This window comes from Enhydra lutris, unplaced genomic scaffold (genome assembly GCF_002288905.1).
Source record: "Enhydra lutris kenyoni isolate GAN:26980312 unplaced genomic scaffold, ASM228890v2 scaffoldscaffold21, whole genome shotgun sequence".
NCBI lineage: Eukaryota > Metazoa > Chordata > Mammalia > Carnivora > Mustelidae > Enhydra > Enhydra lutris.
The window spans coordinates 24,187,679-24,207,369 of record NW_019154105.1 but is presented as its reverse complement, the minus strand read 5'-3'; the positions used below and the strand labels follow the sequence as shown (position 1 = coordinate 24,207,369).

The 19,691-nt window shown below is 39.4% G+C and overlaps 1 protein-coding gene across 1 annotated transcript in view; it reads right to left on the bottom strand.

The window, feature by feature from the left end:
* Positions 1–10,262, bottom strand: part of LOC111148842 (neuromedin U) — a 111,603-nt gene extending 101,341 nt beyond the window's left edge. The window contains exon 1 of the mRNA XM_022505658.1: positions 10,062–10,262. Within this exon, the coding sequence (XP_022361366.1) occupies positions 10,062–10,179 (118 nt within the window). The 5' untranslated portion in view covers positions 10,180–10,262. The remainder of the gene's footprint in view (positions 1–10,061) is intronic.
* Positions 10,263–19,691: the final 9,429 nt, after the last annotated feature.

Here is a 19,691-nt window from a genome sequence, read left to right as displayed (position 1 = left end):
GACAATCAAATAGAAATTCTAGAAACATGGGGTACCTGGGTGGCTCAGTTGGTTAAACATCCAACTCTTGTTTCAGCTCAGGTCATGATCTCAAAGTTGTGATATTGAGCCCTGTGTCCAGCTCCTTCCTGAGCATGGACCTTGCTTAAGATGCTCTCCCTCTTTCTTCCTCTACTCTTCTTCTCCTTAATCGTGCACACACATGCTGTCTCTCTAAAGAGAAAAGTGAAGAAGAGAGTAGGGGAGAGGAGGGAAGGGAAGGGGAAGGAAGGAAAGGAAGAGGAGGGGAGGGAAGGGAAGGGAAAGGAAGGGAAGGGAAGGGAATTTTGTAAATAAAAAGCACAGCATCAGAGTTGAAGAATTCTCTCAATAGACTTACAGGCAACTGGATGTAACAGAGAAAGGGTTCAATGAACTTGAAAATAAATCAACAGAAATTATTCCAACTGAGAGAAGATAGTTGCAAATGCCATATCAGATAAAGGGCTAGTATCTAAAATCTATAAAGAACTTATCAAACTCAATACCCAAAGAACAGAAAATCCAATCAAGAAATGGGCAGAAGACATGAACAGACATTTCTGCAAAGAAGACATCCAGATGGCCAACAGACACATGAAAAAGTGCTCCATATCACTCGGCATCAGGGAAATACAAATCAAAACTCAGTGAGATACCACCTCACACCAATCAGGATGGCTGAAGTTAACCAGTCAGGAAACAACAGGTGTTGGCGAGGATGTGGAGAAAGGGGAATCCTCCTACACTGTTGGTGGGAATGCAAGCTGGTCCAGCCACTCTGGAAAACAGTATGGAGGTTCCTCAAAAAGTTGAAAATAGAGCTACTCTACAACCCAGCAATTGCACTATTGGGTATTTACCCTAAAGATACAAATGTAGTGATCCAAATGGGCACATGCACCCCAATGTTTATAGCATCAATGTCCCACCACAATGGCCAAACTATGGAAAGAGTCTAGATGTCCATCAACAGATGAAGGGATAAAGAAGATGTGGTAGATATATACCATGGAATACTATGCAGCCATCAAAAACCCAAAATCTTGTCATTTGCAATGATGTGGATGGAACTAGATGATATCATATTAAGCAAAATAAGTCAATCAGAGAAAGACAACTGTATGATCACATTGATATGAGGAAATTGAGAAACAAGACAGAGGATCCTATATAGGGGAAGGGAGGGATAAATGAGTAAGATGAAACCAGAGAGGGAGACAAACCCTAAGAGACTCTTAATCTCAGGAAACAAACTGAGGGTTGCTGGAGGGGAGGGCGGTGGGAGGGATAGGATGGCTGGGCGATGGACACTGGGGAGGGTATGTGCTATTGGGAGTGCTATGAATTTTCTAAGACTGACGATTTACAGACCTGTACCCCTGAAACAAATAATACATTATATGTTAATAAAAAAAAACACAAAGTGAAACAAAGTGGGAAAAAAACAATAACAAAAACAGTAAAAACCCAGAACATCTAAGAATTTGGGGGACAATATCAAATGGTTTAATATGGATGTAATTGGAGCACCAGAAGGACAAGAAAGAGGTTACAGTTCAACAGAAATAGCTGAAGAGATAATGGTTGAGAATTTTTCTGAAATTAATAACAAACACAAATCCAAAAAGTTCAGAAGAATTCCAAGTGAGGAAAATTGGGGAAAAAAATATATCTGATCATATTACATATTACATGTTACATATTACAGTCAAACTGCTGAAAACCAAAGGAAAAAAAAAATCTTGAACAGAGGAAGGGAAAAAAAGCATTACATACAGAGAACAAAGATATAAAATGACAGCAAACTGTCAGAAACTATGTAAGCCAAAATACAGAAATGTCTTTAAACTACTTAAAGAAACAAGTAACAATAACAAGCCAACCCGTAATTCCAGAATTTTATATCCAGTGAAATATATTCCAAAATGAATGTGAGAATTGGGACTTCTGGAATATTTGATCAAGGAGCTCAACGGACTCTCTAGCAAAGCATTCAACTACTGAAAAACAATTTTTATTTATTTAAAGTCTTTAGAAATTGTCCTAAGGACAAAAAAAAAAGCAAATTCATTCAAGAAAATCTACTAAATATCAGTAAAAATAGGAGTATTTGAACCATAACCTCCTTTACTATTCCCCCAGCTCTTCATTACAGAAGCTTTATTCATGTGCAGCCAAGAAAATGCGAGTTCCATCTCCCTGCCAGCTCCCCATCCGGGATTACCGTTTCAGTCCAAGATGGGCAGGGTGCAGATGTTTCTCATCTATTCTAGGAAGCTCTATTCTAGGCAAGTCCTGCTAAGAGGATCAGGTCTCTCCCCCTCCACCCAGCCCTCTCTATTCAAAAGGCAGAAGCTCTACCCCAGACACAGAAGGCCAGTTGCTCCTGGGACCCCAATCGCCACCCCTCCAGCTCACTCAAAGGGTGAATGCTCATTGCCTGGAGGGGCAAGTTGAGAAGACCAGGGGCTGCCAACCTTTTCCCCCTCCTACCTCAGTGCATACTCCTAGAGCAGGGGTGTCCTCACATCCAAATTTGGTAGAGTGGTACAGGGGTTCTGCCCTGGAGGAAAGGCAAGCCATAATGACAAGGAGATTTGCAGCTCTGAGAAAATGGACTTAATTGGAACTGAGGGCGAAGAACTCCATGCCTAAGGGCATTGTTGAAAAACAACACAGATCTTAGTGGCTGGATGCTCCTTTCTAGAGCAAAACAGCAGAGCAGTCAGAAGTTTAATGGAGAGGATCAAGGGAAGGGGCAGTTCAAGAGGTGTCCTGGGTCAGAATCAACTCTGGGAGTCGGGAAGCCTGTGCAAATACACTCGGCTGCCCCCACTCAGAGCCATCAGGACATGGGAAACACTGAAAGCACTCCCCAAGCTGGACACAGATTCATCAACACAGAAGAGAAGACACACCGGCACAAGGGGCTTAAATCCAACCTCTGACCAAACAGAATGAATGATAAGCTGCTCTAAGGGGCAACTCGTAGGAAAACAGGCTTAAAAAATAACATTACAGTCATCCCTGGCAGCCTGTGCATCCCCTGTAACAGCAAATGCAATTAGAAATAAGAGACTTAATTCTCCCAGTTGAAAACGAGGGGAGAGATTTCCCTTGCTTCTTTTTTCTCAGGTCATTTACTTAAGAAAACTTGTACATACTTTCTCCTCTCTTCAAAATGTATATAAATCCCTTTGAAGACGAAATCAGCCTTTTTGTGCTCTGCGACCCAGTAATGTCTAGAAAGACCTGGGAGTCCTCAAGGGAGAGAACACTCCTGTCTCCTAGCTTCTGCGGGAAGGCAGGAGTCTAAATTCAGGGGGGCCTTTTCCAGGTTGCAAAACTACGTCCTGTCATTAAAAGAAGTTTGTTTTCCCCCTGGATAAAGTCAATACAGGTGGCCACTCCAATTACCAGGTACAACGAATATGTACTACATGTGGCAAAGAGGCTGCTAGGTCCTCTTACTTGACAAGACACTGCTTATCTGGAAAACACACTCATAATTTGTTGTATCTGCTTGGTTATATGTCAGGCTGCTATTTCTTTCGGTCTTTGTCATGTCTTAGTGGATTGCTTGTGATCCACGTGACTTTCTGGTTTAATGCTTATTCAATAACAAAATGGTTTTCTCTCTCTCTACCACATCTATGGTGAGGCTTTCTGGGAGGTTTTCTGGTTGGGAGAAGATTTTGCTTTTAATTATATTTCCCCAGCACCTCTCAGGAGCCATGAGGGAAGGAAGCTCCAAGCTACTAGCTCCTGACTGAAAAGGTACAACAACAAAATTAAACTCCCTGAACTCGAAGCCACACACCACCCCAATGGTAGAAGTTAAACCTCTAAGTGGCTAAGAAGGCTTAAGCACAAACTTTGACGAACTTTGTTCTTTTTCAAGATTGTTTTGGCTGTTCTGAGTCCTTGGAATCTCTCAAGGAGATTTTGAAAATGACCCTAAGCAAAGCACCTATATTAGAGGATGACCTTATAACCTCAAACCTAACAGGACATCAGCAAACATCACAGTTCGCACAGTAAATTTTAAAAATAGTTTTAAAAACTACTTGCGCTGTGGTGCCTGGGTGGCTCAATTGGTTGGGCGGCCGCCTTCGGCTTGGGTCGTGGTCCCGGGGTCCTGGGATTGAGTCCCGCATCAGTCCTGGGATTGAGCTCCCGGCTCAGTGGGGGGTCTGCTTCTCCCTCTGACCTTCTCCCCTCTCATGCTCTTACTTGTTCTCTCAAATAAATAAATAAATAAAACCTACTTGCTCTGCTTATGAATGAGAAAACACTTACTTTCCCAGGAAGCTTTCTCTCTCTTCACTTCCTTTTCCATTCATTAAGATTCAGTTCACATTCTATCTGATCACTCCAGGTCATATTACTGCCCTTCCCTAAACAGCTACTTAGCTACCATTTATATAAAGCAACAGACTACTTATTTACGTGTGGTTTTATTCTCAAATTGTGGCAACAAAACTCCTCAAGGGTAGAGACAATGTCATAATCTTTTTTTTTTAATTCTTACCGGCTTTAATTTGAAACTTCAGTCTACATTTATTGGATTGAATACTACTCTTTAAAGTTTTTCTCAAACCATGAGATACATTTATACCTTAAATAAATTAAACAAAAAATATATTTTCTTAATTAGACAGTTTAGCATTATGTTGGGCCCAAGAGTATGAAACTGACATCTTTGTTAAATTTAATTAGGAGGTGAGGGGTTGCAACTAATATCCTGAACATCTTTCCTTGTGCCAGGCAAATGACCTTGGTGCTGTGCATGAACAATTTTATGTAATTAATGTAATAAAATGTAAATCACATGTAAACATTATTACGTATTTGTTTTTGGATGTGAAAATAAATATATTATTTTTATCAGCTTATAAACGTTGGTTAAACTAATTTAACTACGTAAGAGTCCATTCCTCAGAGTCCAAAATTGCTGTCTTGACTCACCCCATCACCATAAAAATCTCAAACTTAAAATATTCAATACATTTTATAATATTGCTAAGAATATTCTCCAATAATTTATAGTGATAATTATTTTTTTAAATATGCTTATAAAAATTATTATAAGCATCTAAAAATGCTTTCATTTTATGCATTTAAATTATGCCATGGAATAAATAATAATTTACTCCAAAACAATTATTTTATCTCTTTCTGTGGTGTCTTTCCTTGTATCTGAGAGTTTGTTTTACTCATATTAAATTCACATGACTGTCAAAATTTTTTTTTTAAGATTTTATTTATTTATTTGAAAGACAGAGATCACAAGTAGGCAGAGAGACAGGCAGAGGGAGAGGAAGGGAAGCAGGCTCCCTGCTGAGCAGAGAGCCCAATGCAGGCCTCGATCGCAGGACCCTGAGATCATGAACTGTGCCAAAGGCAGAGGCTTAACCCACTGAGCCACCCAGGCACCCCAGACTGTCAAAATATTTAACTGTGAATGCCAGAAATATTTTTCAGATCAGGGCAAATAGTGGAATTTTTTTTTTACTATTTTTCTAAAAAAATAGTTACTGGAAAATATTTGCTAAAAATACTCATTGTGAAATGTGGTAGAATGATTTAATGTTGGAACCACAGCTTTAACTCAAATACTGTTGGCTTCAGTAAGTACATGAGTCACTAAGTGGAATAAAAAAGGTATAGCACTTATTATTACTGAATTATTAAGATTTTAGGAAGATACAAATTTAAACAAAGTAGCTTAGAGTATATTTGTATGCCTCATAATATTTGGCACATTGTAACAATAAGTGGAAACTTTTTTTTTTTTTAAACAGATTCAGTAATTCATGAATATCATTTCTTGATGGCAGGAAGTATCTATTCTATTTTTTTTTTTTTTTAAGATTTCATTTATTCATTTGACAGAGAGAGATACAACGAGAGAGGGAACACAAGCAGGGAGGGTGGGAGAGGGAGAAGCAGGCTTCCCGCTGAGCAGGGAGCCTCATGTGGGCCTGGAACCCAAGACCCTGACATCAGGCCCTGAGCTAAAGACAGACTTAACAACTGAGCCACCCAGGCACCCCAGAAACTTTTTTTTTTTTTTTTTTTTTGACAGAGAGAGAGATCATAGGTAGGCAGAGAGGCAGGCAGAGAGAGAGGAGGAAGCAGGTTGCCCACTGAGCAGAGAGCCCGATGTGGGGCTCGATCCCAGGACCCTGAGATCATGACCTGAGCCGAAGGCAGAGGCTTAACCCACTAAGCCCCCCAGGTGCCCCCAGAAACTTTTTTTTTAAGTCACATTACTGCATGACTGTCAACATTTCCCATGGTAAGATTTAATGAATGATGGGGATAAGTTACTTATATGTTAGTCTTTTGTAACACGCTCAAATATCATATATTTTAAATATTGAGTCATGCATCTACCTGTCATCTGGATCTCTGCCTTTATGTTCATGTGGTGTTCTCCCTGTGTGAGTGCATCTCCAAATTTCTCCTTTTTATAAGGATACCAGTCATACTGAATTAGGGGCCACCCTAATAATCTCATTTTAACTTTAACTCGATTACCACTATAAAGACTATATCCAAAAGGGTCATATTCTGAGATACTGGGGATTTGGACTTCAATGTATAAATTTGAGGGGACCACAATTCAACCAACAACACTAAGATTACTGCCACTAGTAAAGCTTTCTGGATTTCCCAAATACCCTTGAATTTCATAAATGTCTTTCACACCAAGTATCCTTCATGCCAAGTCTATAAAATATTTTCATTAGTAATACCTCTAATTAAAGATAAGTATCTTAATTCAGTAAGTAAACAAGTGAGATTTAGCATATCAATTCAAGGTGATAGTTATTAATCTAGTATAATTACTTTATGGGCACTAGTGGGGATAAATCCTCATACATCCTGTAGCATTGCTGAAAGAGCTGTGGGCTGGAAGTCAGGAAATAAGAGCCAGGTCCTAACTCTGACAGTCACTCACCAAGGGACAATTTACCACAGAGACTGCCACTGCCTCTCTCATGAAGTTTATCTGGTCTCTAAGCTCCAGAACATTCTCTGATTCTTATTCTATTTGTATCATTCTTTCTTATCCCCACACACCAATATGAGCAACAGAGAGGTAATGACATAAATAGACAAGCATATTTGCAGCATCCGCTCACAGATGGATTTTTAGAAGTGGAAGACTTTCACCTATTGCCCTCATTTAACAGACAAGGAAATGGAAGCCTCGGGAGGTTAAGTGACTAGTCCCATGACACATATCCATCATTCTTAGCTTGAATACCTTCAAAGGGGCAGTGATTCTTAAATTGAATCCACAGACCCAGGGGTCCCCATAGGTGAACTTCAAAGGTCTATATACCTCTTGAGAGTTTGTGTGCAAAAACTGGTATGAATATGCATGTTTGTTTTTCTTTTTTTTTTTTTCTTTTTTTTTTTTTTTTCTGTTGGAAGGAGTCCTTAGCCTTCACCAAATTCTCAAAAGGATCTATTTTGTTCAAATAAATCCTTAGCTCCTATGCCTTCAATGCCTGGCATGTAAGAGACACTTGGTAAACATTAGTTGACTTATGTATATTGAATTCTTAACCAAGGAAAATTAATAACCACTGAAATAGAATAAAACAGAATACAATCATTCTCTGGAAATGATCCTCGCGGTCTCCTGTTCTCATAATGCTCTGTCTTTCATCACCCTGCGGTTCCCAGTCCTAGATGAATTTTGCAATATGCGCTTGTCTACTAAACCAATTAAGAAAGATATTTAAATCACAATTTCATCTCCTTTAGGAAATTATCCATCTTTTTATTTAACTTCACCATTCTATTTAATTAACAAGGGTTTAATGGCAGTTAATGAATGATACATTAATTAATTTAGGAAATTACTTTGTTCTTATTTAAGTAAGTCAAATTTTTAAATGCCTGTAATTTTCATTGGTTCCATCAAGGAAGACATACTGCATTCAATTAAATCTGAGTTACCTTACTTTGCCATTAGTCCAAACACCATAGAAAATCCCCAGTGTATTCAGGACATGTGCTGGAACAACGATCAAAACAGGACTTTGAAAAAGGCAGGGTAAAGCCTTAGGCACAAGACATGTGGTATTACAAGCAGAGAGTACCAGCACCATAGATTAGGTGCTCAGTAAATATGTGACAAATAAATCAAAGAAAGAAGAAGTAGCTAATGCTAATGTACTAATGCAGCTAATGCTGCCAGGAGGACAGAAGACCCTCCTGAACAGGTGATAGGACATCCATCGGTGGATGATGGAGGGTGATGTAAAAGTTGAATCTCTATCAGAAAAAGTATCAGGTTTCATGGGACATTAACGAATGGCACCAAGTTAATGATGATCAATGTGGACATCAAATACAACTCTCTGTATATAGTTACTAAACATTTCTTTTTGGTACTTTATTACTCAGAACTTGTACATATGGAAGCAACCCCAAGCTTCTAGGAATGGGGCCTCAAGACAAAAGAAGTATAACACTCTGCAAGAGGCAGGCCAGGCTGTTTGTACCACCGATGTGTATGATAAGGAATTACATTTTTCTTAAAAACCTACAAATGTTATTTGCAATAATTTATACTTTTCAGAAGCATTTACAAGTGATGATTCACTTTGTCGATGAAGATTAAAAGCTCTCTCTTCTTTACAAAATTAGGTCCTACTCATGCTTCTTTCCCAATTCCAACAAGGAGTAGCTACTTAAGAAATGACTGGATTTCAAGCAGAGAGAACCAATTATCATATGGTTTCACTTATTTGTGGAGCATAAGGGATGACATGGAGGACACGGGGAGATGGAGAGGAGAAGGGAGTTGAGGGAAATTGGAGGGGGAGATGAACCATGAGAGACTGTGGACTCTGAAAAACAATCTGAGGGTTTTGAAAGGGAGGAGGGTGGGAGGTTGGGGGAACCAGGTGGTGGGTATAATGGAAGGCACGGATTGCATGGAGCACTGGGTGTGGTGCAAAAACAATGAAATCTGTTACACTGAAAAGAAATTAAATAATAAAAAAAGAAATGACTGGATTTATACTTATAAATTTATTTTTATTTATTTACATACTTTACTCTTTATTAAATATATTTATTTACACTTTATTAAACACACCTATTTAATAAAGAGTGTTATTAAATATAATCAAGAAAGATCCTACAAAGTTTTGCTGTTTATTTTACAGAGTTTGCTAGACTACCCTATATCACAAGGAGTGGATTTCTCATCTTAAAAACCTCCTGAAAGAGTAAATTATCATTTTAACTTCTAGGCACCATCTAAAAAATTAAAGAAATTAACACAGGAATCCTAGGTACTCCCTTGGTGAGTGCCAAGACAACAAAGATCTTCCTGTCTTCATACCCACTGGTACAAAGATTCTTGATATTTAGAGAAAAAAGAATTAAGACTTTCAGTGAGACATCAGATTTAAACCATTTATATTATCTGAAGCTGACATTTCTTTGTGTTGGGTGTTATTTTCCTAGCAGCTGAGAATGAAGTCTTGGCAGAAACTGTGAATGCTCCAATAAGTTATTTTGTTGTTGCAAATTCTATTTTAAACTTACTCACATTATGATCCGTTCCTTAGGTGAGAGACGAGGCACTTCTTGAAATGATGTTGTAGAAGGATATTTAATAAAAAGGGAAATGTCCGTTTTAATTTTTTTCTTTTTTATGGTATATTGTAAAATATTTTGTGTAATTAATAAAAACAAATATAATGTGGGCGATGTAAATTGCAGAATTGGTGGACTGCAATTCAGAAGCACATTCCAGTATTTGTGCAACATTATTACGCAGAAATATTCTTTTTTTTTTTTTTTAATATTTTATTTATTCGACAGAGAGAGATCACAAGTAGACGGAGAGGCAGGCAGAGAGAGAGAGAGAGGAGGAAGCAGGCTCCCTGCTAAGCAGAGAGCCCGACGCGGGACTCGATCCCAGGACCCTGAGATCATGACCTGAGCCGAAGGCAGCGGCTTAACCCACTGAGCCACCCAGGCGCCCCACGCAGAAATATTCTTACCTTTCAAACCTCTTCCAGCTACACCAAGAGTTGCTCTTGGTGGAAGAACAGTATGGAAATTTTTCAGGGTGGAAGAACCTGTCTTAATGACCACAGGAACATATGGATATTTCCTCATAGTTAATCCAAGCAATTGCCAACAACAACAAACCTAAGAAAAAGAATATGGATAGTTGAGTATGAAAGAAACCTGAAGTTCTTAAATGCATCATCTTCTATAATGATATATAAAGATTATTTAACTTATAACTTGAAAAAGGAGTTGATACTACTGAATCACTTAAGGTCACTGGGTAATCTGTGGTCAGGTTCAACTAGTCCCCTAAAGGGGGATGCTAACCCCATCTTTGGGGGGCCTCATTGCTGACCTTAGCTATTCACATCTCAAGCCAACACTTCTATAACTAACCTGTATTAATGTTAATTTCCCTGGTAATTTGCTTGTTTCCATTTATTCTACTCTAAATGTGTTATATTTGCTCGCTTCACCTGTTACAGTCCAACTTCCCAAGGAGTTTTCCGTCTCCTTAAAATCAGAAACCATGTCCTCCAGTCTTTTAGTCTTTTTTTTTTTAAACTCTCTTTATTGCATCTCCCCCATCCCCAAGACAAATTCGAAAGTTATTTAGAGGATTTAATCATTGATAGTAGCCCCCTGCCAGAGTTTTAACTGAAAAAATTCATGCTTCTGTTGTGTATTTACACACATGATGAGTACAAGGAAATGAGAATTTAAGTTGTCAGAGATGATGGTTTCCCATCCCTGAAAGAAAAGAGGTGGTGGAATTCAGAGACCACTAAGGAAATTTATGTATTCATATAAAAATTATGACTATAGTGTGCTAGGATAGAGATAAAATGACCAAGAGAGAGAGAAATATACGGAGTTTTGTATATTTTCTACCCACGAGTTAATTTTTGAGCATCTTCTGTGTATCAACATTGTAGATTTGGCGGTGGTGGGAAAGTAGGGGGAACCCATAGTGCCTAGTCTCAAAAAGCAACAATAAAATCTATTTGTGGGGGAGATATTGAGGAAACACATCATTTAAAACATGAGAGGAGACAGCTACAGGATATTATTTAAGTAAATGCTGCAGTGGAATAGGCAGAACAACTAGAAGTAAGATTATTTAAGCAGGGCACCTGGGTGGCTCAGTGGGTTAAAGCCTCTGCCTTCGGCTCAGGTCATGATCCCAGGGTCCTGGGATTGAGCCCCACATCAGGCTCTCTGCTCAGCAGGGAGCCTGCTTCCTTCTCTCTGCCTGCCTCTCTGCCTAATTAAAAGATTATTGAAGTAAATGAAGTTTGACTTCAGTGTTCTGATACATACTTCCTTTCTGTGAGTGTCTGTGAGGCTCCCTGGCACCTTCCTAAGTTCTCCCTCTGACATTCACCATCCACAGCCTCAGAGTCAACCCAAGGCCAAATAAATACAGTAATTTGATAAACTAATTTCTACTAAAGTGTCATGGGAAATCATTTAGGATATTCTCCTAAAAAAAATAAAATAAGAATTTTAACTTCAGCCCTGTAGAGACACAGAATAACAACGATGCCTTGCATTCTCATTGTGCTATTATTCAAACATTAGTGCAAAGTAGTGTGTCAGGCAATAAGGGGCTATGAAGATGAGTAAGATGTTAACCCCATCTTTGAGGGGCCTCATTGCTGACCTTAGCTATTCACATCTCAAGCCAACACTTCTATAACTAACTTGTATTAATATTAATTTCCCTGGTAATTTGCTTGCTTCTATTTATTCTACTCTAAATGTGTTGTATTTGCTCATTTCACCTATTACAGTCCAACTTCCCAAGGAGCTTTCCATCTCCTTAAAATCAGAAACCATGTCTTCCAGTCTTTCAGTCCTTTTTTAAACTCTCTTTATTGCATCTCTCCCATCCCGAAGACAGTACGTTTTAAGCTACAGCTTTCTATTAACAGATCACGAAAGCAATTTATAAGTCTCCTATCAACATCTTTAATTTTTTTTAAAGATTTTTTACTTTTAAGTAATCTCTATACCCAACATGGGGCTTGAACTCATAACCCCAAGATCAAGAACTGTTTGCTCCACTGACCAAGCCAGCCAAGCACCCGTCCTATCAACATCTTTAAATGAAATAGAATAGAACCTAAGAGAACTGAAAATTTCAGAGTGCCTCACCCAAGGAGAAGGTAAGGATCTTTGTAGAACTCTGAACCAGTGAGGGCTGTGTGTCAGTGTGTCTATAGGCTAAGTTATAACATGTAGTTCTTACTAAAGTGTGTTCAGAAAACTTGGGAGGGACGCCTGGGTGGCTCAGTTGATTAAGCAGCTGCCTTCGGCTCAGGTCATGATCCCAGCGTCCTGGGATCGAGTCCCACATCGGGCTCCTTGCTCATCAGGGAGCCTGCTTCTCCCTCTGCCTCTGCCTGCCATTCTGTCTGCCTGTGCTTGCTCTCTCTCCCTCTCTCTGACAAATAATTAAATAAAATCTTAAAAAAAAAAAAAAAGAAAACTTGGGAAACACGGTCAGATATTAAACAAATATTTGCCTGAAGTCTTTTAGAAATATATTTGGATCCCCCTAGCAGTTGCTCCCAGGTTCCTGGCTTATTACCCTTTGGCTTTTGCTGGTGGTTTCCCGTATTGGTTCTAAGTATCATCTGATGGCCTCCCAGTTGTGACTCTGCCTGCTCTTTAGATCATAGGTGGACACCTGCACTCTCATCCATATCAACCGAGCACATCTGGATGTCTCTTGACGCCCTTTCCCCTGCACTATGCCAGATGCAACCTTGCCCCAAGAAAAAGCCCAAAAATGATGTTGGCAAAGCTCCTAGTGTACATAAATGCACACACTTGACTCTTCTGGGGGGCAGGGTCTAATATCTTCTTTCTGTGTTAAAGTAACTGACTTTACTATATACAGGGGAAAAGACTCAGGAAATTAAGTTTTTAGAACTGCCTAGGAGTAAAACTCTAATTCATGGAGGAGAACTTAAACTTATAACCTTCAATTAGCAACTTGGTCAAATTTTGAAAATAGAGCAGCAAAAAAATCAGCATTTTTGAGGAAATAAGTCTTGTGAGAGAAAAATTCTAATTACTAGTTATTATCTGAAGTTATAGTTATTATAATAAAAATATTTTAAAAAGCCAATTAGAATCAAAATTATACTGCGACTATACTTTTTCTTATTCTTGCTTCATACATAAAGATATAAATTGAAAATTAAATTAAGTATTCTTACATTTTTTTAAAAATCCCTAATGCGAATGCTTTGCTTTCAAAATAGCCTAGAAGGGACTTTCCTCTATAGTTATGTTGGTCAAAATACAGAAACTAGGTACTGATTGGGGGGAAATCTGTAGCTTTTCACATTGCTATGGTAATAATCTACATTTTCATATATTTGTATGGTCATAATATTCCACCCATAGTTTGCCCTGGAGCCATAAATGACTATGTTGGTGCCATCAGTTGCTCTTATGACATTTGGAAAATGATCATTATCTTATTTGCTGCCATTTAGCTAATACAGAGAAAACAACTTATAAATGTTATTTCTTTTGCTAGAGGCATCTGTAACTTGATGAAAAACTGCCAAGGATTCCTTTTCCTAGAAAATGTGTATTAAGTACACACAAGCTGGAATGGAGATTCCATGGAAAAACTGAGGGATACCCTGTCTCCCCAGCATAACTAACTGAACGGTCTTACTGCCTTGACATGGAAACCACTGAACCTTAAAGAAAGCTCGGTGAAGAGCCACCAAGGTATCTATGAAGTCAGAAAGGAAGTCCTTGAATAAAAAAAAACAAAACACTAGCACAATTGAGAATACACTGTTGCTCATTTTCTAGCATCAACACTAGTAAGAGTGGTAAATCAGGAAGAAGATAGGTAGGTAGGGAACTCAATGACTAATACGAAACCTCTAGTGATGGTCCGAAGCTGATCCCTGGGTGCTTCTGCGGGTTGAACTGGTCCATAAGTCACAGCCCTGCCCTGATTCAGTTCTGCATTCCAGGAGAGCAGATACCAGCATGTGGCACATGGCAAGTATCCAACCAAATGTAACAGTTGACTTCATCTTATACTCTTATCTTTGCTTTCCTTTTATTACCATTTTCTCATGTCTTTTTTTTAAAGGATTTTATCTATTTATTTGACAGACAGAGATCACAAGTAGGCAGAGAGGCAGGCAGAGAGAGAGAGAGGAGGAAGCAGGCTCCCTGCTGTGCAGAGAGCTGGATGCAGGGCTCAATCCCAGGACCCTGAGATCATGACCTGAGCCAAAGGCAGAGGCTTAACACACTGAGCCACCTAGGACAGGAAGGGTTACAAATAAATACTATATAAAGAGAAGTTAAATGCTGTTAAAGATAAAAGGAAGAATGTAAATAGTGAGTGCCATAGAGGACTTCTTAACCAATGTGCTATGGGGTCTCAAAGGATGCAGAAGTCGCACACAGAGCAGCTAGGTAAGGTTTCATGGAAGCAGTGATTTTGACATGGTTATAAGCAATATAAAAGAGTGTACCTGGCAGAGCATATTCTGAAAGATGAAGAGAGCCAAATCTTCTAGTTCATTCAATTAATTTTACTCAATTATTTACTGATTCTAAAAGAGAAGCTTAGGATGCAGAATATGATGATATAACCTGTAGTATCAGCATAAACAACAGGGTACCAGAAAGTCTATCTTTTCTTTTGGCCATGGAAAGAATACTGAAAGACTCCTGTTGAGAGAAGAAAACAAATGTATCAGAATTTAGAAAGCTACTCCAGGCTATTATTGGAATTTTTAAGCAGCTGTAATTACTATTATTCATCTTACGGTTGTCTTAGTCTATTCAGGCTGCTATGACACAATATCATAGACTGGGTGGCTTATAAACAACACACATTATTTCTCACAGTTCTGGACTCTACTAAGTCCAAGATCAAGATGCCAGTAGATTGGGTGTGTGGTAAGGACACACTACCTTGTTCACATAGGCCATGTTTTTTGCTGTGTGGAACGGGGGAACTCTGATCTCTTGAGCATACCAATTCTATCCATGAGACTCTACACTCATGACCTAATACCTCCCAAAGGCCTCTACACACCATCATTAGGGATTAGGTTTCAACGTATGAATTTGGAAGGAAGGAAGAGACACAAACATTCAGTCTATAAAAAGGGTCAAGGTCAAATTGTATTACTTCCCAGTCTAACACTTATTACTCTTGGTCCAACAGAACCCACTAATCATCTCCTTACATCTCATGCTCACCTCCACCTAACTGCCTGAACTCACCTGAAAGTAAAGTCCACTTCCAAGACATCCTCTGAGGTTTCAGAAAACCAGGCTCTCTTGTGAGAAGGATTTTCTAGGCTTCACAGCACTATTCAAGTCTTCTGAGATTTGCCTTCACCTTATGGAGACCAGGCACAGGATTATACCCACCACGACCCTGATGAACTCCAGAAGGTAAAACTTTAAGAACCTTCACCAGGAGATTCACCAGATACTCTTACATGTAGACCCAAAGAATAAGGCCTTGAGGAAACACTGGAGTCCCTTCACTGCCGGTCTAGCCTTCTTGGTGAATTTTGGTTTCCTGAGGACAATTCATTTGCCCCAGTGGCTGCCATACCGTACAAGATCCTTCTCAAGAGAGACATCATGTGCTGCTTACCCATGAGAGTATGGCCATACCTCAAAGTTCCACAGACCGTCAGACAGGTATACCACACAAGGCTAAATCTTTCATTTGCATGGAGAGGATGGGAGTTTTATCACCACACTCAACTGTGGCCAGGGTGCTTGACTGATACCTTGTCTCTCAAGATCTCACCACCTCCTCTCAAGATCCCACCACCTCCTCTCAAGATCCCACAAGCACTAGAGCCTTGCTTTTAATGTGCAGTTCACTGGAGCCCTAATTTTCACACCTAGAACATGGCAGTCTTATTTCTTAAGGCAGCATCTTGCTTCCTGGACTTCTACCTGATACACTTTTTATACACCCCTTCTAAATCCCAAAAGCCCTGCTTCCCAGCCTTGTCCTGCCTCTTGAGTAAGAAAATTTTAATTTTGTTTCCAGACTGGGTTGGACTAAAGCAGTCCTTTCCAAAATTACTTAGTCATAAAGAGTCATCAGGTGCACTCATTAAAAATACAGAATTCCAAGCTGTCTCCTAGAAGTTCTGGTTCAGGACATCTGGGGTAGGCCCTGACAAAGGTATTTTTAACAAGTACCCTAGTTGATCCCTAGGAATTTTTGGCATTTAAGTAAATACTAAATTAGAGTTTTCTGTGCCTTTGTAGACCTGATAATTTCTAGTCTCTTTTTAGAGGGCTTATCAACATATTTGTCCCAATTAATTTCTCTGGTTCCAGCCTCAGCAAGCCTCAGCCACACCCTTCTTTCTTACATACTCTCAGCATGTCTCACAGCCAGGGTCATCCTGACCATGACACCTCTTTTACCCAGAATGACCTCCTTGGCCTATGATTCTGCTACTTTCCTAAGAACCATCCCTACCAGAGAGCTCCTACTCACACCTCCCAACCCCCTTGGATCAGTTCCCTTGAACAGTGTTACAGGCCCAAAGCCCAAAGGAATTTTCCACACTTAATGGACATGGTGACTTTAATCTCTTCACCTTCCTCAGAGGGCACCAGCTCTTCATACCCATTACCCATTTATGCCCCTTGTTGGCAACTTCTTTTCTGGACAGCCTATGATGTAAGCAGCCTCTTTATAATTCTTAGACTTCAACAAAGAAAAAAATGCTAACTCAAAAAGATATATGCAGATATGATGGAACAGGAGGCTCCTGAGCTCACCTCATCCCACAGGCACAATGAGACAACACCCACATTAGTGTAAATAAGGCAGAAAATGGCCCAAAGACTGGCAGAACAGACCCTGCACAGCTAAACGTAGAAAAGAGGGAACTCTGAAGAGGCTAAGAAAGGCAGAGACATGGCTGGGAACCAAACTGTCTGCAGGAGGGATGCCAAGGATACCCTTGGCAGGGGAGAGGAGCAGAAATCATACTGGGAACCACAGGCAGGGGATCCACACTGGGAAGATGAATTCCGGTAATATTTGGCTTTGAAAACCAGAATGACCTAACTTCATGAGTTCTTACAATCTATGTGGCTTAACACCTGGAACTTTAAAAATCAGTGGGCTTGGCTCTGGGACAACCAGAGGGCAACAGGAAGTGAGTCCCCACTCTTAAACAGATAGCACAAGAAGCAGCCCTGCAGAGATACAGCTCAGAAGCAGCAAATTGAAAATCACCTCAGTATATGGGAGGGAGATTTGTTTACTATATCAGAGCATATGCTGGAGGGGCAGGGATCTTTGGGAGACTTCTCCAGAAACAAAGGAGTTGTTGGGCACCATTTCCCTCCCCTGTCCACAGCCTAGACACATAGATGTTTGTGGGAACCACAACAGCCCAAATACTCTCCACCTAGCTTACTAACAGCATACCCTGACTTATCCTTCTCTTACATTCCCATCGCCTCCAATATACCCTTGGCAAGAGTCCCTCCAAAGTAATGCATCGGGTCTGGCAGTATGCAAGAGCCCTAACAAGGACCAGCACCATTACAAAATTATTTCTACCTTGGGGAAAGGGAAGATAACTACCATACCAGTCTGACTGCCGCCCCAGCAGTGGGATGAGGCAGACATCTGGTCTGACTGCAGGCCCCACCTACCACTGAAAACATCTCAGGGGATAACACAGGGAGAGTGATTCAGTTCTACCACAGCTCTGACAAATGCCTGGTCTGACCCAGCTCAAGTCCAGCATGGCCCTACACTGACCCACTAACAACACAAGGACAAAACCCTAACCACATCAGGCAAAGACAGCAACTGCAGATGCCTGAGGCAAACATGGCTCAGCCACAATAGGAGGGTGCACAGAACGTATATAGGAGACACCTTTGAAGCACCAGGTTCTGGTGAACAGTGGATATTACATTGCAGGGCACTGAAGGAGTTCACAAGGCCAGTAAAGAACAGGAGACACAGCTGACGTTTCTAAACACAGAAACAGACACACAGAGAGTAAGACAAAAAGAGAAGACAAAGGAATACATCCCAAATAAAAGACCAAAACAAAATCACAACCAGAGAGCTAAATGAAATGGAGATAAGTAATACGCTTGATAGAGAAATTAAACTAACGGTCATAAAGATACTTATTGGACTTGAGAAAAGAGTGGAGGACCTATTTTGAGACCCTCAACAAAGAAAATGTTAAAAAGAACCAGATATGAAGAATTCAATAACTGAAATTAAAAATACACTGGAGGGTATGAACAGTGGACTAGAGGAAGTAGAACAGGTCAGCAACCTGAGGACAGAGTAATGGAAAGCAACCAAACTGAACAGGAGAAAGTAAAGAATAATAAAAAATGGAAATAGATTAAGGGAAATCAATAAAACCAGCAACTGTAATAACATATGCATTACAGGGATCCCAGAAGGAGAGAGAAAAGGGGGCAGAAAATGTATCTGAAGAAATAATACCTGAACTTACTGAATCTGGAAAAAGAAACAGAAATCCAGATCTAGGAAGCACAGAGATTCCTCAACAGAATCAACCCAAGGTGGTCCATAGTAACTAAATGGCAAATGGCAGTGATAAAGAGAGAATTTTAAAGGTAGCAAGAGAAAATAAAACAGTTACATATAAGAGAAATACAATAAGGCTATCGGTTGATTTTTCAGTAGGAATTTTGCAGGCTGGAAGATAGTTGCATGATATATTCAAAGTGCTGAAAGAAAAAAACCTACAACCAAGAATGCTCCATCCAGCAAGGCTACAGGTCAGAATAGAAGGAGAGAGAGTGTAACAAATAAAAGTTAAATGGATTCATAAGCATTAAACCAGCCCTACAAGAAATGTTAAAGAGGACTCTCTGAGTGGGAAGGAAAGACATAAACAGGAGTAAAGAAAGTAGGAAGCACAAAAGCAGTAAAATTAAAAATATGTATGTATGTATGTATGTATGTATGTATGTATGTATGTATGCATGTGTCAAGGGATTCACAAAATAAAAGGATATAAATATGATACTGTATACCCAAAATAATGTGGCAGAGAGAGGAATAAAAATTTACTGTTTTTAGAATTTCAAACTAAGTGGCCATCAACTTAATACAGACTGCTATTATGCATCAGATGTTGTATATAAACCTAATGGTAACCACAAACCTTTTGAGACGAGAACAAAAGAAAGGAATAAAGAACTACAACGATAACTATAAAACAACTAACATTATGGCGAAAAAAATACATACCCTATCAGTAATTACTCTGAATGTAAATTGACTAAGTGCTCCAATCAAAAGACACAGGGTGATGGAATGGATAAAAAAGCAAGACCTATCTATTTAGACCCAAATAAATAAAATCACAAATGAGAGAGGAAAAATAACATTACATTAATGGATAGATTATACAAACAGAAAATCAACAAGGAACAGTGGCTTTGAATGATACATTGGACCAAATGGATTTAAAGGATATATTTACAATATTCTATACTAAAACAGCAGAATATACATTTTTCAAGTACACATGGAACATTCTCTAGAATATATCACATGTTAGGCCAAA